Below are 25044 nucleotides of genomic sequence, written 5' to 3'. Positions count from 1 at the left end.
AGATCTTTTAGTAAGAACTTGTTGCAGCACTCTACCACAGCCTTGAGGTTAAATGTGGCACAAAGGTCGCATTCAACCTCCAGGTATGGGGCGCCCAAGCAATAAACACACTCCTTGTGTGTGTCAGAATAAGGCATGGTTCAAAGCAATGGAAAACACTCTGGCATGGCATAGCTATAATACCTAATGCCTTTCATACATTCCCTCTACCCACTGAACATGAAAGTGCAAAAGCCAGAGGTGTATCTATCAACATACAGGATAAGCATAGCTCAAAGTTGGTCAAACAATACAAAACGCTTGAGCTAATTCATGTCCAACTAACCATGGGAAAAATCCATTGCCACCATGAACCAGGAAACCCATATATCATACTGAAGTTACTAGAATCACTCACCATCCAGCCCAGTACCATACTCATGGGTGATTTAACTACCCCTCCATTGAGTAGGAGGCATACACAACCACTAACGTACAGGAAAGACTTCTTGACTTTGTAAATTCAAATGCCATGGAGCAGCTAGTCTGCACTCCCACTAGAAGAACAAGTATCCTAGATCTGGTACTCACAAACATGGGAGTGCACTCCCCCCCCCCCCCATTGTGGTGTCCTCACTGGTAAGATCAGAGCACAAAGCAGTCTCCCTTGAAATAAAAGTAAAACTACTCCCCCAACTAACCCCAAAAACTTTAAGAACTTCTCTAAGGTAAAGTAATCCCTATTAAAGGATGGCATAGCTAGTTTCCAAGCTTCTTCAAATGCAGAAAACACAGAAACCTATTCAGAGGCATACACAAAAAAACTGTAGACCATACAAACATCTGCAAAGAAACTGCAGTACAAGACCAAAATAATCCAGACCAAACCACAGAAACTAGCCACCTTGGTGGACCCCTGGTATTTATAGGTTGTACAACAAAAGAAATAAAATCCTGTTGAGAAGACAGGATGTGCACAACACAGCAACAAGTCCCTTATTAATCTAAACAAGTGAATCTGGGAACTAAGTAAATTCTCTGAAAGCAGACTGAGGTAAAATAGACTACAAAGCTAAGGATAACCATAAGGCATTTTTCAGTTATGTTTGCAATCTTAAGGGCAACACCCAACAATCTGCAGAATGAGTTGTAGATGGCATCACCTATACTCAGTTGGAAGATATAGAAAATCTGCTGGCTGACAAATTCAGCTCAGATTTCACCTCCCCATCACCCCTAGATCTTCTCCAAGAAATACCCTCCACCACTCCAACGGCAATTATCACCAAAGAACAGGTTGCTATTGCAGTCCCAAAAGCTGAAAACATGGCTTCAGTGGGACCTGATGATATAACAGCTTGCCTTCTCAACTAAAATCAGGGATTATCAGGCCCATTAGGATCTCTGTTTAACCACAGTCTCTGGACTGGCATTGTCCCAGTAGAGTGAAGGACAGTAACAGTCATCCCTCTACATAAAGGGGGACTAGCAATTGACCCAGGAAATTACAGACTTGTAAGTTTGACTACTTTTACATGTAAGGTCATGGAAAGAATCATCATGGACCTGATAAATAATGACATAGGAAACATCCAAACACTGGACCCAATGCTATTCAGCTTTGTCAAGGGCAGGTCATGCCAACTGAATCTGGTAGATTTCTTTGAGAAAGATACTAAGGCCACGGATGAGGGTAAACCAATACATATCACCTACCTCAATCTGGTCAAGGCATTTGACAATTCTCCACTCAGGTATTATAAATAAACTCACAAAACTGGGCATAAATCCCTGCTTTACCAAATGGCTAGCCAACTGGATCATGAACAGGACACGTGGTTAAAGTGGGTGAATCCAGATAGTACAGTTGTGTACACTTAACATAAATGTAGACGTTCGAGTGTATTCACTGTTGCAGTCATTACATTTGGGTAATCTGCTGGCATGTTGTCCTCAGTCAGCCTGATTAACAAAGTCTTGGGTCCTGCTTCAGTTGCTGTCCCTTCTTTCATGATGTCAGGTCGTCAGGGGTATAAAACATGCAGCCGACGCCATTACATCAGTTTTTCTTACCCCAGATGTCAGGTGCCCCCCAAATAGGGAGCAAAAAAAAAAAAAAAAAAATATATATATATATATATATATATATATATATATAAATTAAAACACAAAAAATATACCTCCAAACAAAAGCAAATACACCAAAAAGGCTTTTAAGCATAGTAAAGGAGAGTAGAGGTATAGTAAGAGAAAAAACAGGGGTCTGGAGGGTGGGCAACCAGGACTGCAACAGTGAATACACTCAAACATCTACATTTATGGTAAGAGTACACAACTGTACTATGTTCTTTGTGTTTCACTGTTGCAGTCATTACACTTGGGTAGAATCCCAAAGCTATGGTTGGGAGGATGGATTTATACAGCATTAGGAGCAGCTATAAGGCCCTGCAGAACAGCAGTGGCAAAGCCAGCTCTGGATTTAGAGAAGAGAGGTAAATGGTAATGTTTGGTGAACGTATGAACTGAGCTCCAGGTAGCAGCTTCTAGAATGTCTCTGGTAGGAACCCCTCTGAGAAAGGCTGCGAAAGTAGATGCAGCCTTGGTGGAATGAGATCTGATCCCCTTGGGGATAGGTTTACCATGGTGCATATAGCAGAAATGAATACAATGGCTTATCCATTTGGAAATAGTCTGCTTTGAAGTAGCCTTTCCCTCTGCCTCTGCAGCAAATGCCACCAATAGTTGTTCAGATTTTCTTAGAGATTTTGTCCTGTTTAAGTAAAATCTAAGTTGTCTGTGTACATCCAATGAATGCAAAATCCGCTCACCCTTGTTCTGTGGATTGGGAAAGAAAGTTGGCAGATGAATGGTCTGATTAAGAGCCACACTGGATACCACCTTAGGCATGAAAGATGGATTGGTCCTGAGAGACACCCTGTCCGCATGAAAAATAATGAAAGGCTCCACTGCCATAAGAGCCTGTAATTCAGAAATCCTTCTAGCTGAAGTGACTGCTAAAAGGAAAGTTGTTTTTCCAAGAGAGAAATTTTAGGTCTGCAGTAGCAGCTGGCTCAAAAGGAGGGAGAGTGAGTTTTTCCAAAACAAAATTGAGGTTCCATGCAGGGGTTGGCGCTCTCCTGGGAGGTCTTAAAATTTTTGGCCCCTCTGAGATACTGCTTTAGCAGAGGATGAGAGAAGAGGGGAGGTTCTGTGTTGTAATGAGCTGAAATGGCAGAGGCATGGATTTTTATGGAAGAAAAAAACAGGCCGTTGTAAAGCATCTCAGTCAAGTATTGCAGAATCTGAGGAATATTGTGCATTGCTGTGCTTATTCCTTGTGACTGGTCCCAGGCACAGAATCTGTTCCATTTGTCAGCATAAGATTTTCTAGTAGTAGGCCTTCTAGCCTCCAAAATGACATCAATCACAGGTTTGCTGAGGGATGCCAAGGGTGAAATTAGATGATTAGCCAAGTTGCAAGATTCAAAGTTTGGAGCTGAGTGTGCAAAATTTGGTAGTTCTGCTGAGGCAGTAGGTAAGGTGTCTGAGGCAGGTGCCACGGAGGAAGGTGTGACATATTATGCAGGAGTGGGTACCAGTGTTGGCGAGGCCAGTCTGGAGCAATCAGAATCACTTTTGGTTTGTCCAACTGATAGTTCTGGGTTGAGGCAAAAAGATCTATGTCTGGACTCCCCCATTTGCATGTTGACATGTTGAAAATTTGTGGTTCCAGTTTCCATTTGTGTGGGTCCATAAGATTTCTGCTTAGTTCGTTTGCCAGAGTATTTAGCTTTCCTGGCAGGAATTGAGCTTGTAGTTGTATTTTGTTGGTCAAGGCCATGTTCCACAATGCCATGGCTAGTCTGCAAAGGGGGTAGGAATGTGTACCCCCCTGCTTGTTTATGTACCACATAACTGTGGTGTTGTCTGTCTTTATCATTAATTGTCCTGGATGAAGGTAGTCCTTGAAGGCTGTCAGTGCATTCTGTACAGCTAGCATCTCTTTCTGATTGATATGAAGGTGCATTTGATATGGGCTCCATTTGCCCTGAATGCACTTTCCTGCCAGATGAGCACCCCAAGCATAGTCTGATGCATCTGTAGTTAGGGTTTGGGTGGCAGGGGGTGGACTGAATGGCAGTCCCTTGTTTTGGTGGTAGGCCTCTGCCCACCATAGGAACTCTAGTTGCAGGCAAGGTATGATAGGAATCATTGTTTCCAGGCTGTGACAATGTTGACTCTATAAACTTTTTAAGTACCACTGAAGTTTCCTCATATGCAGTCTTGCATATGGAATTAGAAGAATGCAGGAGGCCATGAACCCCAAGGCTTGAAGAATTTGTCTTGCAGATAGCAGGGTTTTTGTGGCCACCTGTTTGAAGTAAGTCACCAATTGAATTTGTTTTTCTGGCATAAGGTAAATCATCTGGGCAGTTGTATTCAAGCTTGCACCCAGGAATGTAATTTTTTGAGAGGGTACCAGTTATGATTTCTCTTCATTTATGGTGTACCCTAGACACGTTAGAACCCTTTTTACAAACACCAGATACTTTAGAAGAATGTTCTTGTTTTCTACCTGAATTAGACAATCGTCCAGGTATGGATATATTTTAATATTTCTTTACCTGCAAAATGCAATTACTGGAGCCAGGCACTTTGTGAAGAGCCTGGGCACAGTAGATAAGCCAAAGGGCAGTGCATAGAACTGGTAATGCAAGTAGCCTGCTTTGAGGTGGAGGTATCTTCTGCAAGATTCACTTATTGGGATATGCAGGTAAGCCTCTTTTAAGTCTAGAGTTACCAGCCAGGCATCTTTGCCTAGCATAGATAGTAACTGTTGAAGAGTCAGCATCTTGAATTTTGGAATGTCCAGAAATGTGTTTAGAGTGGATAAGTCCAGAATTGGATGCCATGATTTGTCTTTTCTGGGTACCAGGAAAAGTCTTGAATAGAAACCTTGTCCCTTTTCCTCTTCTGGTACTGGTTGAATAGCCCCCATGTTCATGAGGGACAGAACTTGTTTCTGGGCCTCTGCCCACTAAATTGGGGGCAGGTCTGGCCATCCGTTTAGGATTGGCAATGTGTGGATCCCTGGGATACTATATTGAAAACCCATTTGTCCTGTGTAATAAGTTGCCAGTTTCGTGCATGAAGTGCCAGTTTTTCCCCCAAAGGGGCAGCTAAAAGGTAAGTGCTTGGTGATTGTAGAGGGAAGTCATTGAGACTGTTTACCATAGGGAGGTGCCTTGTTGTTTCCAGATTTGGAGGTGGAGGCACCCCATTGTTTTGTTCTAAAAGTTCCTTGTGACTGAAACCTGGAGCTTTTGGAATGTCTGGATTTGACTTGAGTGGCTCTCAAAGGGACTGGAAAGGACCAGTTCTTAGTAGGCCAGTGCTTACTAAATCTTGGAGGTTGCACCTGTAAGAACTCTTTCACAGTTTGCATAGATTTAGCTTTATCTTCCATCTTTTTTAACACTTCTTCAGCCTTATTACCAAAGAGACGGTCCTGTTGTAAAGGAGCATCTAACAATTTTGCTTTAACATGGTCAGGCAGAGTTTGCTCTTTGAGCCAAGCATGCCTTCTTAGCACAGATCCAGTTACAGCAGCCCTGCAAGAGACCTCCAAGGAATCAAAACCACATTGCAAAGTATGTTTTCCAATTTGTTCAGCTGAATGTAATAAATCCTGTAAATCTTTATTTTCCACACAGTCAGAAATTAACATAATTTTCTGTTTAAGTAGTCCCATGATATGCTGTTGATATTTAAGCATATGAAATTGACAGTTTAAAGCCCTGATTGCCAAAGTTGCGGAAGTGTAAACCTTCTTACCCCATCTATCCAGCAACTTGGAGTCTCTATCAGAAGGAGTAGGATTTTTAGCAGTAGAGGCCTTAATGCCCTTGGGACCCTGAGAAATGGTTTCAGGATCAGCAACAGGATTTTTGAAAAGGAATTTGTGGGAGTCAGGAATCCTATAGTATCTGCCTGGCTTACAAGGAGCCGGAGGCAGAGAATCAGAAGCCATACTAGATTCTGAAAAAACATCATCAACAATGTCTAGAACAGGAGGTATAGCCAAAGGCCTATGCTGAGGAAGAAGAAGAAAATCCCTAAGTTTCTTTTTAGATTCAGAGAAATCCTGACTTTCCCAGTGGAAATGTTTCCTTAAGGTATGTAAAGTTTCCCCAACAGAAAAATCCTCAGGGGAGAAGCAGAAGGAATGGAATCTTCTGCATCAGAGTCCTCATAAGTAGGAATAGACACATCCTGCTCATTAGAAGAGTCAAAAGAAATAGAAACTTGTTCAGAAGATTCATACTCAATGTCTTGCCTAGGCTTCTTAGAAGGAGGGGGTTGGCTACCCCTGATCAGAGTGATTAAATCTTCAGCCATTTTGATTGCTTGTTTTTTAGGCATAGGGGTCTGCACATGTGGCCCAGACGTAATTTTTTAGACATAGATTTAGAATTTGGCCTTAGTTTTGAAGATGGCGTTGGTCTACTATACAAATCTGTAGGCCTGAAAACACCCTCAGAAGCCGGTGCCTGCACAGCGGCTCCGGACCCATCTAAGGTAGAGACATCTGCGGGTTCCATAACTGAACCATCTTGCGGCAAACTGGCCTCCGAATGGATCTCTGTAGAGGCCTGCAAATCAGAAGTAACAGGTACCAGGGGCTGTAAAAGCACCTCAGTGAGTACCAGCGAACTGGCGACTGGCTTAGGAGAAGTTCGTCGTAAGTTTTGGACCTCAATGGTCTGTCTCTGTCTTTTTCTTTGTATTTTTTAGGTATTCCGGTAGTCGGATTGCTAACTGACAACATTTCTGGATAATTAAATCTTGAGCCAAAATATTTAGAAGCAAATATATACCGACGTTTAATCGTGCGTTGATTAAATTTAGCACAAAACCGACAGCAAGGTACATTGTGGTCAGGGCCTAGGCAAGCAATACTGTACAAATGAAAATCCTTATGAGGTATTTGCTTCCCACAAGTAATGCAATTATTAACTTTTACTGACATCGGTAAGGAGCAAGAAAAAGTTTCCCCAACGGGGTACTTAGCTTTTAGTTGAAGACTTAGTTTCTGAAACTCGAAAACGAAAATTTCAGGAGTCGGCCAACCGGCACTTGCGAACTGCTTCTGCTTCGGGCACCACGTGGCAAGAAAGACTGATGTAATGGCGTCGGCTGCATGTTTTATACCCCTGACGACCTGATGTCATGGAAGAAGGGACAGCAACCAACGCAGGACCCAAAACTTTGTTAATCAGGCCGACTGAGGGCAACCTGCCAGCAGATTACCCAAATGTAATGACTGCAACAGTGAAACATGAAGAACATCCAGCAAGAGGCCAGTTACTAGTGGTGTGCCACAGGGCTCAGTGCTGGGACCACTCCTGTTTGAATATACTTCTCTGAAGTCAAGGTTAATGTGGAAGGCCTCTGGATGACAAAGATTTCCAATGACTGCTAGCTGGGGGGGGGGGGGGCAATCACTGAATCCCCCCAGTGATGTAGCTATTCTTCAGGATGGTCTACATCAGATAAATGACTGGTGCCAGAACCATGGTTTAAAACTAAATGTGAAAAAAATGCATTATCTTTCCCTTTGGGAAGTCAAATACCCCTGAAAATTACAACATCACTAGCAGAACCCCTAAGAGTAGACTCAGGGGTGAGAGATATAGGTACACAGATAGATAGCAGCCTGAACTTTGACTGCCATGTGTCCACAGTGGTGAGAAAGTCATTTTATGTGGCACAACTTATAAGTAAAGTTATGGATAAAATCCAGATCCAAAGAAATTGTAGTCCTGCTATATTCAGCCCTCATCAGATCAATAACCGACTATAATGTGCCATTTGGCATGTACTTGAATAGGCACTTACAGCAGCTGGAGTGAACTCAGAGGTTCCTCACAAAGACAATACAGGGTGTAAACAACATGTCCTATGCAGAGAGACTAAAAAGCCTTATCCCTTTACTCTGTCTCCTTCTGACTATTAAGGGGGTGACCTATGCCTGACGTATAAGGCACTCAAAAATCCAGCCCTGATGGAGTTGCTATATAGGTTAGTACTAGGCTATCGGCCCTAGGGCCTATACAAGCCTAGCCATAAGAATTCCCTGGCTATTTCTTCCCACAATATTTACTTCTCTGGACCCCTGCCTAGAAGGGTGACTTGACGTGATCCCTGGGGTGAATTTCCTATCTCCCATCCAATTGTCAAGGTTCCTTTTGAAGAGGACCAAAGAGGTGCTCTGCTTGATATCTATGGGCAGTCTATTCCAGAGTCTGGGGAGTCTCTGGGTCAGGAAACTACCCTCCAGTATGTTTTGTTCATTGTGATAACAAGGTTTAGATTGCTGGAGTGTGTGGCTCTGAGGGATTGGGATTTCTTTAAGTGTAGCATGTCCAGCAGCTCTGGGTTTGACATGGCCTTGTATGTTAAGCAGAGATCGCCTCTGAGTAGATGATATGTGACAAGAGTATAGTTGGAGTTTTTTTAGATGGTCAGCACAGCACATCTGCTTTAGGCCTGTGATTCTTTTAGTGAGATATTTCTGCGGCCTTTCCAGTTGTTGCACGTTTGGAGAGGTACATACCAAATGGGGCATTGTATTCTATAATGGGTCTAATGAGGGATGAGTGCAGTTGGACAATAACCTCCTTTTTTCTGGATGAAAAGCCCTTAGAGATGAGGTGTGCCACATAAAAGGATTTCCTGACTATTGTGGCGATGTGGTTATCGAAGGTGAGACCATTGTCCCCCTGTGTCCCTAAGTCTCTTATCACACTTTCGGTGTTTAGTGTACTGCCACCTATGTGGTAATTCACGGGTACATGCTTTTTCCCAAAGGAGATAACTATACATTTCTTGGCATTGAGCTTGAGCCCATGGCTCTGGCACCAAGCATCTGTTTCTGTAAGGCCCTTTTGTAGAATATCCACATAATTTGGGGATTCAATAATGGCTCCCAGTTTGGCGGCCACGGTGGTGCAGCGGTTAGCATTGCCACCTCACAGCAAGAGGTTCTCCGGTTTGATCCTTGACTGGTGTGCCTTCTGTGCGGAGTTTGCATGTCCTCCCTGTGGTCATGTGGGTTTCCTCTGGGTGCTCCAGTTTCCTCCCACATGCCAAAGACATGCTGTAGGTAGATTGGATACTCTAAATTGGCCGTAGGCATGAGTGCGTGTGTGTGTGTGCGTGCCTTCTATGGAAGGTTGGGTGCTGGGCTGGCAACTCGACACTGTAAAACTCCACTGCCAATCATGAGCTGACAGGTGATCCGCTGTGGTGACCCGTAACTGGGAAAAAGCCGAAAGAAGAAGAAGTTTGCAGTCATCTGCAAACTTGGTTAGCCAGAGTCCCTTAGTGTTGGCCTGTACTTCAGAGAAGTAGATGCCAAATAACAGCAGTCCCAGGACTGAACCCTGAGGTACTCCACTTGTCACTTGACTGGAGCTGGAGTGTGGGTTCTGTTAGTAAGCCAGTTGGCAACCCATCGAGTGATGTAAGGATTAATGCCCAGCTTAGTAAGTTTATCTGTGATTCCAGAGTGGGGGATGGTGTCAAAGGCCTTGGCAAGGTCCAGATAGGCTGCGTGGACCACCTTACCCTTGTCCACAGCTCTGGAGACTGATTTGAAGAAGTCAATCGGGTTAAGGAGACAAGATTGGCCCTTCACGAACCCAAACTGGGTGGGGTCCAGTGTTTGATGGCTGCCAATGTCTTTATTTATAAGTTCCATGATAATACATTCCATGGCCTTGCAGATCAGGCTCATCAGACTGATGGGGCAGTAATTCCCAGGATGTAAGGTGGATCCCCCCTTGTGGAGTGGGATAACTGTAGCTTTGCACAACTCAGTGGGCACAAAGCCTAAGATGAGGCTATGATTAAACATGACACTTAGGTGAGGTGCCAGTTCATTTTGTAGTTCATGTAGTACACAGCTCAGGATGTCGTCTGGTCCCATGGATGCTGTATTCTTAGCTTTGGAGAGTGCGTTTTTTACCTGTGTGGCTGTTATTACCGGAATTTGGCAGTCTTTCGGTACTGAGATAGGCCCTTTAGGGGGTGAGAGGGGGTGAAGTTGGCACTGAATCGATATGCCAGGATATTGGCAATATCCTTGGGATCAGTATATTTAATGCCATTCTATTGTAGCTCAGAGCAGATTTGAGCAGTGCCATTTAGATTCTTGACATAACTATAGAATGCCTTGTGGTTGTCTTTGGAATCTTTGGCAATTTTATTTTCATAACTAGATTTGGAGGATTTTATGAGGGATCTCAGCTTCTTACTGAGGGTGGTAAGGGAGTTGTTTGCATCCTGGGATTTTCCTCTTTTCTGCAACAGTTTCTTCCTTTTGTTGTAAAGTTTGTTTATGGCAGGGGACCACCAGATTGGCTTCCTTTTTTTGGTGGAGAGCATCTTGGTTCTATTTGGGATGGCACAATTCATGCAGGAGTGCATGTGCTCGTACAGTGCCTTAGTGTAGGATTCAGTAGTCGAATTTTCAGTTCCTGTCTGCATGGGTGTCATGAAGTCTGACGCTTCTGACTTGAGTAAAATGAAGTTGGCATCTGCAACTCAAATGGCATGAGGGTCGCCTGATCTACGGATCTAAACTTAGTCAGCATTTCAAACAAAACAAAACATGCCAGAGAGACAGATATGTATCTCAGAGATTGCCTCTTCTTTGGAACAGGCTTCCAATTCATATTAAGCAGATCACTTCCCTGGCCCTCTTCAATTGATGGAGAATCTCAAATTCAAACCTGGGGTAGTTATGTCCCTTATGGACAGGGGCAGTCTGTAAGAAACTTAAGGCATAGGCACAAATCCATGCCATCCTCTTGTCCCCAATGGCCATATATTGGGTAAAATCAAGTTATATTGACTAGGCTTGTAAGTGTTCTGATGGTAAACCTATGAATGTATAATTCTGATTACATCCCTCACTGCCTTCTGAAGCCTCTCTCTCACAACAATTCCCACACCATTTCTAGACTGTCCCTCTCCTATATAGTAGGCTCTGGATCCCAAGTCAAGTGCCCTTCCATCTTGTCTCCTGGATAAATAGCATGTTCAGCCTCCTCCTTACCATCTACTTCCTAACTCTGTCCTGTCAGTGAACCTACATTGAGTGTAGCAATTCTTAGTTCCTGTTTGGCAGGTTCACTGGTGCAACAGAGCTAAAGCTTCCCAGGTAACCCAAGCCGGGCAAATGGACACCAGCTGGCCAGTAGCATATTGACCCAGGGCTGCTGGGCTTTATGGTGGGCACACATTGGCCAATACAGACGCATACACCCTTCCTTTCCATAGTTCAGAGAAGGTCGGGTCCTCAACTTACTTATCATGCCCATTTGGTGACATTACTCAACACAACAAAATCACCTAGAACCAAATTTTACACCATTGAGTGGCTAGCCCTGCCATGGAGCACAGTCTGTGATCTCTGTTCTCTTATCTTGAAGATACTGCATACTACAGTAGATGCCCAAAGTGGTTGGTCTATACAATTCTTTCCCTTACAGGGCATCATGTAGAGTTTGTGCAGCTGTTTGAGATGGAAACATTCAGCATGTTTTTTTGGAGGTGGGAGGAGCTCCATGAAGAAACAGGGAGAACATGCAAATTTCAAATAGGCATTGGCCGAAGGTCAGGATCAAACCTTGTACCTTGGCATGGGAGACAAATACCTTAACCATTATGCTAACTGGTCTTAACAGAATGCTGTAGTAGTATTAGTTATCCTTAAGCTGGTAAGTATCCTGAGCTTCTGTCTTCTTATAGGCCTCTCTCTGTTATCAGCCATGATTATAACATATGTCATAGGAACAATAGGAAATACAAGACTATTCAACCAGAGGCCATGTGTTCCTTGTCAATAACCACCCACAGGCTCTAGCAGCCTTTCCAAGGATGGTAAGGCATGTAAGTCCCACAGAATATTTTAGGTTACCTATCTGATTGGCTAACCTATATTTAAAAGCTGGCATAGAGTCAAATTGCTTGACATAGAAAGGGAGTCTATTCCACAGCAAGGGAAGCACTATATAATAGACCTATTTTTTCATTTAGTTTCATTTATTATCTGATGTAAATTGAGAAATCAATTCCTAGTGTTAGCTACAATATTTGATTTATTGTGGAATAGGTGGTCACTGATAATGGGCTCCCCTAGGGTACATAAGGCAAGGCACAGGTCTCCGCTCAGAAGTCTATATGACATGAAGTACAGGGATAGTGATTCCAACCTTTCCTGATAACTAAGATTTCTAAGGTCTGAGATATGTTTGTTAGGAACACCTGCATTTTTTAAATTTTTTTGATGTGTCTATCAACAGAGATGCCAAAGGGGTGCATTATATTTTATGAAGGGTATAACAAGAGCAGAGTACAGAATAGCAATGTCCTTGGTCTTAGACAAGATGCTCTTTGTGATTAATTGTGAGTTATAGAAGGATTTTCTGATTACAGGTGATAGACTGCAATTGAAGGAGGGAGCCATTAATCCAAGTGCTCAAGTACCCGATCACAGACTCACTAGAAAGTGTGGTGTCAATTGATACAGAAGAGGGCAGGAATTTGTTTTCTGAAGATGATACTGCATGTCCTAGCATTTAGTTTTGAGTCCTTTTTCAGTGCACCAGAAGTTAACATGTTTGTTCTATCTGAAGGGTTTTAGTATGATTAGTTGATTTAACTGCTACACCATCTTACAATCAGTGAACTTAGTCAGCCAAAGATAGTCAGTATCAGTGTTTTGGTCAGAAAAATAAATGCCAAAAAGGAGGGGGGGGGGCTAGTATAGAACCATGGAGAACACCACTGGTCACTTTTTCCCCTAACTGAGGAGGCATCACTGACCCTGACAACATATGATCTGTCCTTGAGCCAGTTTGCACGCTATCCTTACCACACAGGCATCAGTTTTTAAGATTACTAGTAATTTCATCATGTGGTATGGTGTCAAACACTTTTACCAGATACAAATAGGCAGTGTGATCAGTGTGACCACTGTCCACGGCTTGCTTGACCTTTTCAAAGAAGCACACAAGATTTAGCATGCATGACATACCCTTATTAAATCTGAATTGTTTAAGATCAATCCTGATAAATTTTCTTTTAATATCATGGTTTATGAAGTTAGTGGTGGTGTGTTCCATGGCCTTACAAACAAGACTAATAAGGCTAATGGATCTGGAGTTCTTGGTCAGTGCTGGGGCCACCATTGCAGAGAAGCATCACTACTGCAGTACACTAGAACTCAGGAACATATCCAGTGGCATGGCTTAGGCTGAACTTACGGAGGGAATCAGCAAAAGCCTATTTAACACTATTATTATTACTATTAGACAACCTGTTACAGTGTCAGGAAATGCTGAAAAGGTGTTTTGGCCTTGGAGAGTACTTTAAGGGTATAATCCTTTGAGAAGGAAGGGACAGAAAGTGACAAGGATGTTTGGGGTGGGGGTGATACTTTCAGGGGAGAACCTACCAACAAACTTATTTACTGGTATGTTAGCAAAGTCTTTAGGATTTGAATGGGAGGTGCCATTGTAGACAAATTTGTATAAATTATGTTAATTATACTTTAGTTTTCTAGTGTAGTGCTAAAAAAGGAATTATAATTATCCCTAGCCTCAGAAGCCAGCTTATGCTCATGGGATGCTTTATTGGTTTTTATAGCCTCCTTCAATTTCTTGGTGAGGCATTTTATATTACTTTTGTGATGGGAAATTCTGGCCTTACAGGGTAATCTAAGCCATTTCTTCCATTTTTTGCATTTGTTAATATCTACTGACCACCAGATTGTTTTTTTTTTGTAGAATCTGCTATTGTATTTCGTTCTAGTGGGGAATACTCTGTCAATACATTTATCTAAATAAGCATACTTAGCACAGCCTGCTGCATATCCCAAATCTACAGGGATTAGTATAGGTAAATGGATGTTCTGAGAGGAAGGGTGACTAGTTTGTGCTTTGATTTTACCAATGAGGAGCAAGCCAGAAGCAGGGAACATGCTGGGGCCAAGTCTGTGAGAGCTACAGTAGATTTAAAAAGTATACACACCCCTGTTAAAATGTCAGGTTTTTGTGATATAAAAAATGAGACCACAATAAATCATTTCAAAACTTTCCACACGTTTAATGTGACCTATAACTTGTACAATTCAATTGAAAAACAAACAAATATGTTAGGGGAAAAATATAAAAAATAAAAAACATACAGTACACTGGTTGCATAAGTGTGCACACCCTTAAACTAATACTTTGTTGTGTGTGCACACCCTTAAACTAATACTTTGTTGAAGCATCTTTTGATTTAATTACAGCATTCAGTCTTCTTGGGTAGGAATCTAACAGCATGGCACATCTTGACTTGGCAATATTTGCCCACTCTTCCTTGCAAAAGTGCTCCAAATCTATCAGATTGTGTTCACAGCCCTCTTCAGGTCACACCACAGATTTTCTATTAGATTTAGGTCTGGGGTCTGGTTGGACCATTCAAAAACTTTAATTTTCTTCTGGTGAAGCCATTCTTTTGTTGATTTGGATGTAAGCTTGGGGTCATTGTCACACTGAAAGGTGAAATTCCTCTTCATATTCAGCTTTCTGGCATATGCCAGAAGGTTTTGGGCCAAAAGTTACTGCCATTTAGGACTGTTCATAATTCCCTCCACCTTGACTAAAGCCCCAGTTCCAGCTGAAGAAAAGCAACCCCAAAGCATGATATTGCCACCACCATGCTTCTCTGTGGGGATGTTCTTTCGGTGATGCGAAGTGTTGTTTTTGCGCCAAACGTACCTTTTGGAATTGTGGCCAAAAAGTTCAGCCTTGGTCTCATCAGACCATAACACATTTTCCCACATGCTTTTGAGAGACTTTATGTATTGTTTTGCAAATTTCAGCCGGGTCTGGATGTTTTTCTGTGTAAGAAAAGGCTTCCATCTTGCAATCCTATCCCAAAGTCCAGACATATGGAGAATACGGGAGATTGTTGTCACATGTAGTACACAACCAGTACTTGCCAGAAATTCCTGCAGCTCCTTTAGTGTTACTGTAGGTCTCTTGGAGCCTCCTTGACCAGTTTTCATCTTGTCTTTTCATCAATTTTGGAGGGACGTCCAGTTCTTTGCAATGTCACTGTTGTCCCATATTTTCTCCACTTTTTGATGACTGTCTTCACTGTGTTCCATGGTATATCCAATGCTGTGGAAATGTTTTTGTACCCTTCTCCTGACTGATACCATTCAACAATGAGATCCCTTTAATGCTTTGTAAGCTCTCTGTGAAACATGGCTTTTGCTGTAGCAGGCAACTAAGTAAATGTCATGAAAATCCTGCTAGGACACCTGAACCTTATTTGGGGTTAATCACAGTCTCTTTAATTGATGGCAGGTGTTTACCCAAGAAGACTGAATGTTGTATTTAAGTCACAAGGTGCTTCAACAAAGTATTAATTTAAGGGTGTGCACTCAAAGTATTAGTTTAAGGGTGTGCACGCTTATGCAACCAGCATATTGTACGCTTTTTATTTTTTATATTTTTTCCCCCTAACAGATTTGTTTGCTTTTCAATTGAATTCTACAGGTTATAGGTCACATTAAAGGTGGGAAAAGTTTTGAAATGATTCTCATTTTTTTTATATCACAAAAACCTGGCATTTTAACAGGAGTGTATACACTTTTTATATCGGTTTCCACCTCTGGTGGGATATCAGTCAGTTTGATTCAAGGAGTTCTCATTAACGCAATCTAAGGAACACTGTACATAACCAACATTAGAAGTAGAAGTACTCTAGTCAACAGAGGGGTATTTGAAGTCATCAAAGATTAAAGAACCATCTCTTATAGGGAAACTTTCAAGGAATGCCAGGACATTTTCATGATCCTGTGGGGCCCACAGAAGGGGACTGGTAACCATTCTAAATTATTCAGAACATTCTGAACTACCTAGTGTGAGTTGGGGGTTTCAAAGGAGAATCACTTTGGAAGGGATAAAATCTCTGATGAATACTAACGCCTCCAACATTATCAGTGGGCTCAATGGCATGATAAGTGCAGAACCCCAACATAGATGGGGTGCTCTCATTACACATGAACTATGCCTCTGTGACTGCAAAAACATTGCCTTATTCCATACGTAAAAGTGTCTCCAAATGGTTCAGTCCCATTGTTAAGACTCCTGGCTCTGAGAAGGGCCATCTTGATGTGCATTTTACGATTTTGTTTGTTTGTTAGGTTATGTCCAACTTTGCCTAAAAAGGAATGATGGGGCAGCAAATGGTTTGGCCATGTTTTCCATGGCAAGGAACTATATTTGAAAATAATGGCTGATACAAATGCAAGCTTGAAGGTTGTTCCCCCTCATCTGTAGTGTCCAAGCTGTAAAGCTTCAACTACAATCCTTTATGTTTAGCAATTTATTGAAAAGTTGCCAAGTAAGGTGCAATATCCTATGCCTAATAGTATTAAAATACACAGAGTTAAATGTCAGCATGCTGATATTTTATTTTAATGCAATTAAGAAGAGTCTATGTACCAGTTGTTAGTTTATCTTATATTTTTGATATATTTTTGATAAGTATAAAGTTCAATTATTGAACATGTTTGGTATGTTTAGTAAAGTACACATTTAAAATGTATGGGAAGGCACCTGTCTCTTCCTAGTCCTATCCAGTCATGAAAACAAATGCACTGCACTTGGGCTGGAGAACAGATGTGGAAAATGTTGCTGCTTGGGGTTAGGCACTGCTAGGTCACCTCTTCTTGCTTATTACTGAGGAGGAGATGTCTGTGCCCAGAGATTTTACAGGTGTCACAGTCAATACTATTGCAAAGTAAAAACTGAACTGCAGAAGTTAAATCTCAACTTTAACTCCATCTAAAGTTATCCTGGTTCTATCATAAACGTCTTGCACCTGATTAGTGATAATACATACTGTAACTGCCTTTCCTTCCCAACCAGCTCCTGCCTGCTAATATCCATCAAATCTACACCAGACATGTTCATTATAAACTAGCCATCTATAACTACAATATCCAACTACTAGCTCGTCTTCCTTCTCTGAACATGTCTATCCTTCATTACCACTTCACTTCCAATCTAACATTTTAAATAAATTGTTGTTCTGCGTATTCTTCTCTTTTCCCACCTTCACATTTGTAATTGCCAAAAATGCATCATGTAATCCATGTTTCTGTATAATATACTATCTTCATTAGACACTGTTTTTATTGAAGTGTTTCTCCAATGGACTCTACTGAAATGGGGCAATCCACCCAGTCAGACTATTCCGGTTAACAAAAAGAATGAATGAATGACAAAATAAAAAAATAATTGTTATAGATAATCAAAGGGGGAGGAACTCCTCTTTATTAGTCCTGCAGGGTTTAACATCAGACTATGGAGGCTGGCTTTGTCTTTAACCATTCAGCTGATGGGAGTATACCTACCTAGGGTCCAGAACTTGTTAACAGACAATCTGAGTTGAATATCCAGACCTCAGCACTGTACACCTCTCAGAGTGCCATTTCTTTCTGGTAAAGACTGATTTAATAACAGCTAAGAAAATCTAGTGCTAAGAAAGGCATGAGTCTGAATGGCAAATGTTAGGGCCCTTGTTTCAATCCAGAAATGTGGCACACCTTGATACAGATTTGCCTGAGGTTTTAGAATGACGGTTTCACTTGGTCTTGGTTTATCTTAATCTGCTATGAGAGGAAAACTCTTCTGTGCCAACGGAAAGCTTTCTGTGGGATCCAGGATTCTGTTAAATTAGTTTTTGATAGAAAGTCTTGACAACTAACCCTTTATGAACATTTTATTTCCAAAATGAGATTTGAATTTAATTTTTGAAATCTTTTCCAGTGCTTCCTTTTGCCTGGTTTTGTTATTCCACAATTTCTTTCTTGGAATACATTTTTACAAATTGCTATCACATCTACTAGTAGAATTTCCAAGACACAAACATTGATATGCCTTTTACTGTTTTCACAAAGACTCACTAGCTGCTAATCTATTAGTTTTTTAGCCTATGTTCATATCTATCATTGTGTTTAACCAAAATATCAAATTCCCCCTCTTTTTACCCTCATATGCAAAATAAAGATGAAAGAAATTTGAATTAGTTAGATCCCTAAACACAACTTTGGCTTTTTACTTTGTCAGAAAGGTTGGGGGAGCAAATTGTAGTAACAGAAAAAAATGACACTTCTGAAGATGTAACATAGCATCTGAATTGCCTAGACATAGTAAGACAGTAAATTTAATGTTACTGGCTGTCAGAAAAGCAATTAATAGAAAATGGAAATCAAAACTCTAACCCAACTATAACTGAAGTACTAAATATTGCAAAGGAAATAAAACAACTGGAAATGGGATTGTTAGAAAATGGAAGGAAATATATAGAAATAAATGGAATTTGTGGGAACACTTCATGCAGAATAATGTTCAGGAACAGAAGTGAGGTTTAAGGGAAAACAGGGCTTGAGCAATTATGTATTGTTGGAATGAAATAATTGTTAAAAACAAAATAAATATGTGTACTGTATGAACATATTACTATGAATGTATGTCCTACGACAATATCTAAAATGGGATTTAATAATGATGTTTAAAAAAAGACATTCAAGACACTGACTGATAATAAAAACTGTTAATAAAATATTACTAAAATTTTCTATATACAAGGACATGCCAAACAATTCCAAGAAATGCACTTTCTGATAAAATAAGCAGAAGTGCACCATGTAAACAGTCAGTGAAAGCGTCATACTGACAGTCCATTTTGTTTCCACTGGGAGCCATCAAACTGTCTGAAAACTGCTTTTACAATTCCCAGTTTTTGGCTTCTTCATCAAAAAATGTTATCAATGGCAGTCACTGTAGGAGTGGGGGTGGGAATCTGTCATTTCTCACCAGATAATGCAAGAAATTCCAGGGTTTCTGTAAGTAACGGTGTACCTGCATAAAGGGAGAGAAGTACTTTGCTCAAAAAAAAAAAAAATTATAATTTGCAACTGAATGGATAATGGATTGACTTTGAAGTGCTATCTTCTTCTTCTTCTTCTTTCGGCTTTTTCCCGGTTAGGGGTTGCCACAGCGGATCATCTGTCCGCTCATGATTGGCAGTGGAGTTTTATGGTGTCAAGTTGCCAGCCTGGCGGCCAACCTTCCTCTGTTTTTCTAAAGAAAAGCGTTGCATGTATTGTCAGGAAAGTCAGCTTCAGATAAGATGGGGGTGCAGCTTGCAGAAACCACTGGCTATGGGGAGAAGAAATAGAAAAAAACTAAGAGGAAACAATCTACTAGTGAAACCATATTGCACATTTTATGCTAATTTCTTACCACTGATGCTGCATGTTTGAGCTGAATGCTAATATTCATGTACGCACCTGTTTGAAGCCCTTTTACTTGGGCCCTCCATTTCATGTTTGCGTTCAAGCTGACTGCTAAACTGCGTGGTCATTGGCTTGGCAGGGAGAGTAGCTGCTTCTTCTATGGGTGGTTCCAATATCAAAGGTGGTGGCTTCTGGACTTGTTTCTCTTCTGTTTCCTTTTGGTCTTCAGTTTCAAGAGGCAGGTCTTCTAGAATTTCTGTGCCATTCACCAGATCTTCTTCCTCGGCTAGTGTCTATTACAAACAGAAATAAGTGCATCTATTGAAATTACATGAAAAACATTCAAGTGTTGGCCTGATAGTGTGTTTGTATAACTTCAGGTATAGTTTTAGTGTAAGTGATCCTGATTCCAATGCTGTGGTTCTGCCATGATTCAGGGGACAGATTTATAGTTTAAAAAAATAAATACATTTTCATGAAATGAAAGTTAGGAATTTTAGCGGTGATTTTTATATGTTGTGTGTGTGTGTGTGTGTGTGTGTGTGTGTGTGTGTGTGTGTGTGTGTTCAACATTAAAGCACATTCTACGCACACAGCTGTTTTCCCAATACTCAATCAAAATTCAAGTTTTACCTATATTTTACCTAGAATGGTGAAAAATCAGGGTCCCTGCATATATGGTATTTATTTATTTATTTTGCAATTGTCAGCTAGAAAATTTGGATGGATTTTAAGCAACAGGACAGCTATATATTTTGTTGCTTGCTCTATTTAACCACTAACTTGTATATACACAAAATCGATGTCCTATAAAATGTAATCTATTAAAATACACAGAACAGTAAAACAATATCTTAAACAATGATAAAACTATTTGTAAGACAGAGATAACACAGCATAATGTGGTGGTTCTCATCCAAAAGAAAGAAAGAAAGAATAATTCAAGTGACACACGTGTAAATATTGGAGTAAACCTTGTCTATATGGAGTCATTCTAAGGGGATCCAGTATGTTTGCCTGGGATGCCATGATTGACAGACCTTGATGCTTTGCCAGTTGCATCTGTCACCCCTGGGCTTTTGGATACTGGTCAAGGCTCTTGACACCCCTATAGTGCCTTTTTTAGGTGGTGTTCCAAAGACCAAATTACCACCATAACAGCTACAAACAAATGCAATCTGAGGGTCAGAAGTCTAAATCTTAAAATGCACTTGCTTGAAGCACTCCTTAAAATGGAGAACATCGACATTTGTGCTGCAACAGAGACCTGGTTCAAGGCAGCAGAAAGCACCCCTGCACTACCAGGCTATAACTCATTCCACACCTTTCGGCCCCAGAACTTGGACCGAAGCTCCAAAGGTGTGTTGTTTCCATATTCATAAAGGATGCGCACACCGCCAGACTGGTAGCCCAACATAATACATCAGAGATACTTCAGGTGCAGCTAACACTGGGTAAGACAGTGATTCAGGTCGTAGCCTGCTATAGGTCTCCACCCATGTCCCAAGAGTCACACTCCACATTCCTAAGCACCCTGGAGAATATTAGGGTCCAACCTATCACTCTCATACTGGGAGACTTCTACTACCCCCCCATTAAGTGGGAAAACTACTCATGTACCAATACACTTGCTCAACGTTTCCTGGAATTCATTAATTCCAATGCCCTGGACCAGCTCGTTCTTACCCCCCACTAGAGGTAGCAACATCCTTGACCTGTTCATTACTAATATGGGTGACTGTTGCTCTACACCAATAGTCAACTCATCCCTGGTTAGATCCGACCACAAACTAATCACCTTAGAAAGCCCCCCCCCCCCCCCGCAAAGGTAACCACCATGAAAAACTTCTCCAAAGCTTTGGGCTCCTAAAAACAGAGGTGACTAACGTCATGGCACCCATGCAAATGGAGAACAGATGCATGACCACCGAATCATACACCAATGCACTGTACGAACATATACACAAATGCATGGATCTCGCCACACCCATTAGAACCAAGATCCTCTCCTCCAAAAAAAGGAAGCCAATCTGGTGGTCCCCTTCCATAAACAAACTCTACAACAGAAGGAAGAAACTTACACGGAATAAGGTGAAGTCCCAAGATCAGCCTCAACAAAAAGTTGAGATCCCTCATCAAATCCTCTAAAGTTAGCTATGAAAACAGAATTGCAGCAGATAGTAAAGACAACCACAAGGCCTTCTACAGTTATGCAAAGAATCTCCACGGCAATATCCAGACTTGCTCTGAGCTACTGCACAATGGTACCTCCTATACTGAGCCAACAGATATTGCCAATATAATGGCCAACAGATTCAGTGCCCACTTTACCCACCCAAAGGACCAATCACAATACCAGTAGATTGCCAGGCACCCTGTATTACTGCTGCAGAGGTTAAAAAAGCACAGTCCAAGGCCAAGAATACAGCTCCTATGGGACCTGACAATATACCTGGCTGTGTTCTACATGAACTACAGACTGAACTGGCACCTCACCTGTGTGCCCTGTTCAATTACAGCCTCATCTCAGGCATTGTCCCTACCGAATGGCACACTGCTACAGTCATCCCTCTCCACAAAGGAGGAGTGACTACAGACCCTGGGAACTATCGCCCCATTAGCCTTTTGAGTCTGATATGCAAAGCTATGGAACGCATCATCGTGAACCTAATAAACAAGGATATAGGGAATCTCCAGACTCTGGATCCCACACAGTTTGGTTTTGTGAAGGGTAGATCATGCCTGCTCAACTTGGTCGACTTCTTTGAGTCAGTCACCACAGCTGTGGATGAAGGCAAGGTGGTTCATACAGCCTACCTTGATTTGGCCAAGGCCTTTGATACCATTCCCCACTCAGGAATCATAGAAAATCTCACTAAGCTAGGCATCAACCCCTACATCACTAGGTGGGTTGCAAGCTGGCTCACAGACAGTGTGAAAGTAACTGACTCCAAGTCAAACTGCCGATTAGTCACGAGTGGAGTCCCACATGGTTCGGTCCCGGGTCCTTTCCTGTTTGGTATCTACTTCTCTGAAGTCCAGGCCAACACAAAGGGACTCTGGTTGACAAAATTCGCAGATGATTGCAAGTTGGGAACTATTATTAACTCCCCAAGTGATGTTGACATCCTACAGAATGGCCTCACTGAGACCAATAACTGGTGTCAGAACCATGGCCTTAAGCTCAATGCACAAAATGTATCATCATTCCCTTTGGGAAAAACCTGGTTCCCATGAATTACCACATCGATGGTAGTCCACTGAACACAGAAGATGTTATAAGAGATCTGGGAACACAGGTTGACAGCAACCTCTCTTTTGATCACCACATTGCTACAGTAATCAGAAAGTCCTTCTATGTGGCACATATCATTACTAAGGATTTTGCAACCAGGAAGAAAGGTTATTGTCTCCCTCTACTCTTCCCTCATTAGGCCAATCATCAAGTACAATGCCCCATTTGGCATGTACCTCACTTGACACCTGCAACAACTGGAGTGGCCACAAATGTACCTCACAAAGAGGATCCTAGGCATTAAACACTTGTCCTATATGGACAGACTCAAAAAACTCCAAATATTCTCTATCTCATATCACCTACTTAGAGGTGATCTCTGCTTGACTTACAAAGCCATGTCTGACCCAGCTCTGTTAGAAATGCTACATCTAAAGAAATCCCAATCCCTCCACACCACATGCTCCAGAGACCTCAACCTCATTACCACAATCAACAGAACATGCTGGAGAGACAGGTTCATAACCCAGAGACTACCCATGCTATGGAATAGACTTCCCATACATGTTAAGCAGATCACCTCGCTGACCCTCTTCAAGAGAAATCTTGATGAGTGGATGGGAAATAGAAAATTCACCCTGGGGATAACTGCAGTGACTCTACTTGACAGAAGGACTGGGAACTAAGGTTGGGTGGCATGATGCCAGGGTAATCCTATGGCTAGGCTTGTAAAGGCCCCAGGGCCATTAGCCTAGTACACACCTATGAACCTACGAACCTATATTTTAAACAGTGGCATAAATATTGTTTATATCACTGCCAATCACAAAAAAGTAGTAAATACAGTGATTCTTCTTTAACTGCAGTAAGTGTTAAGTTGGACATGTTTCTTTAAGATTATGTAGTAATAGTTGGTTTGTTTAAGGATCTGTTGGATATGACATAAAGAGGGCCAAGGGAAGCCCAGGCAGACAACATTAAACAATCATCAACAGTTCATCTCTGAATGTATGATAAACCATGTCATTGCAAAGCAGGACATTTTATACAACAAAATAAGAAATGGTTTATTTACTTGCATTTAACTGGAATGGAGCACTGATCCACAATGATCTTTTACAAACTCAGCCACAATGCACTGTCTGGTTAAGTGAATTTCTCAGAGCTGCACTTGAAGGGGAGGGAATCAAACCCTTGGCTACAGGAAGTAGCTAGTAACCAACTCATAATCTTAATTCTCTGCACTAATTACCAGACAATGTTTCAAAATATATTCATATTTACAAGTGCTATAAAATAAAGTATCTTCAGTAACTTCATGTTACTCCCATAACCGTAAACAAGTATTAAACATGCTTTGGAATAGCTTGGCCATTAGCTGGACTTTACTTAAAACTTGCACACAAATAAACACACAGTGAGACCCTTTCAATGAAGTTCCACATGTACTGTTAAATCTTTGCCAAAAACATAAAAATAATAAACTTATCCATAGATTACCCATGACATTACAAGTAAAAAAATACTTTTGACCAACAATAACTAATAAACTAAATATGACTGCAGATAAACAACAACTTCAAACATGTCTAGTGTCATTTTTAACAGCAGATAAGGTCTATGGCTCAAAGTTTGAAAGGGAAAACAAAACATATATAATCCACTTTAATACTGCTAAGGAGAGAGCCCAACTGGCAGTGTTTACCATCTTGGTTTCTGTAAAGTATAAACTGTGCCAAATCAAATTCAGTTAGTGTATTTATTTAATTTATTTACCTTATGCATTTGATTTAGATTATTGGGAAAATTCAACTGGGCAAAGTCTCTGTTTAGTACAGGCCCAGGAAGAAAAGCCCACCTGTACGCACATTTGCAGAGGTAATTAGCATGAGATAAAAACATAAGTATACTACACAACACTGAGGTATGAATAGTTTGTACAGGTGATCGCCATGCACTTCGGCACATTATACAGTATTTGCAGCATACTAAAGTTACCCACATCTACAGAACATTCAGTTTTATTTTGCAGTTAATATATAAAGTCACATTCAAATTTTAGCTCACAGATAGCAGATAAGGCATACACATGTATTATCCAAATATTTTTTCAATTAAGACATGTAAACAGGAAACGAAACGTGAATATTTTGTGATACTTGATCTGGCTGTGCAAGGATTAGACTTAGTAATGGTGCTGGTAAAATATACTTTTTAATAGTAATGATTTAATTGAGATTTTAAACTACACACAAAATAAATAAGTAAATTATTAAAATTAGAAGGGAGCTTAGCAATGGGAGTGTTATGTATGATGGACAATTTTGTTGACAGGTATGTTTTCATGGTGGTTTTAAATTGTAGACAGGATATTTCTGATGTTTGTTTGCAGACACAGTTCCACAGTTTGCAAACATATACATAGTACATGCAGTCACCGGTATGATTTTTAGATTTT

General features: G+C 41.1%; 1 protein-coding gene across 2 annotated transcripts in view; it reads right to left on the bottom strand.

The window, feature by feature from the left end:
• Nucleotides 1-25044, bottom strand: part of LOC122804338 (spectrin beta chain, erythrocytic-like) — a 2132081-nt gene that overhangs the window by 168216 nt on the left and 1938821 nt on the right. For both annotated transcript variants that reach the window (XM_044074141.1, XM_044074142.1), the window contains one exon: nucleotides 19406-19644. In XM_044074141.1, the coding sequence (XP_043930076.1) occupies nucleotides 19406-19644 (239 nt within the window). The remainder of the gene's footprint in view (nucleotides 1-19405; nucleotides 19645-25044) is intronic.

The sequence above is a fragment of the Protopterus annectens genome, chromosome 6.part0 (assembly GCF_019279795.1).
Source record: "Protopterus annectens isolate FY-2018-M chromosome 6.part0, PAN1.0, whole genome shotgun sequence".
Lineage (NCBI taxonomy): Eukaryota > Metazoa > Chordata > Ceratodontiformes > Protopteridae > Protopterus > Protopterus annectens.
This window is presented reverse-complemented; position numbering and strand designations above follow the sequence as displayed.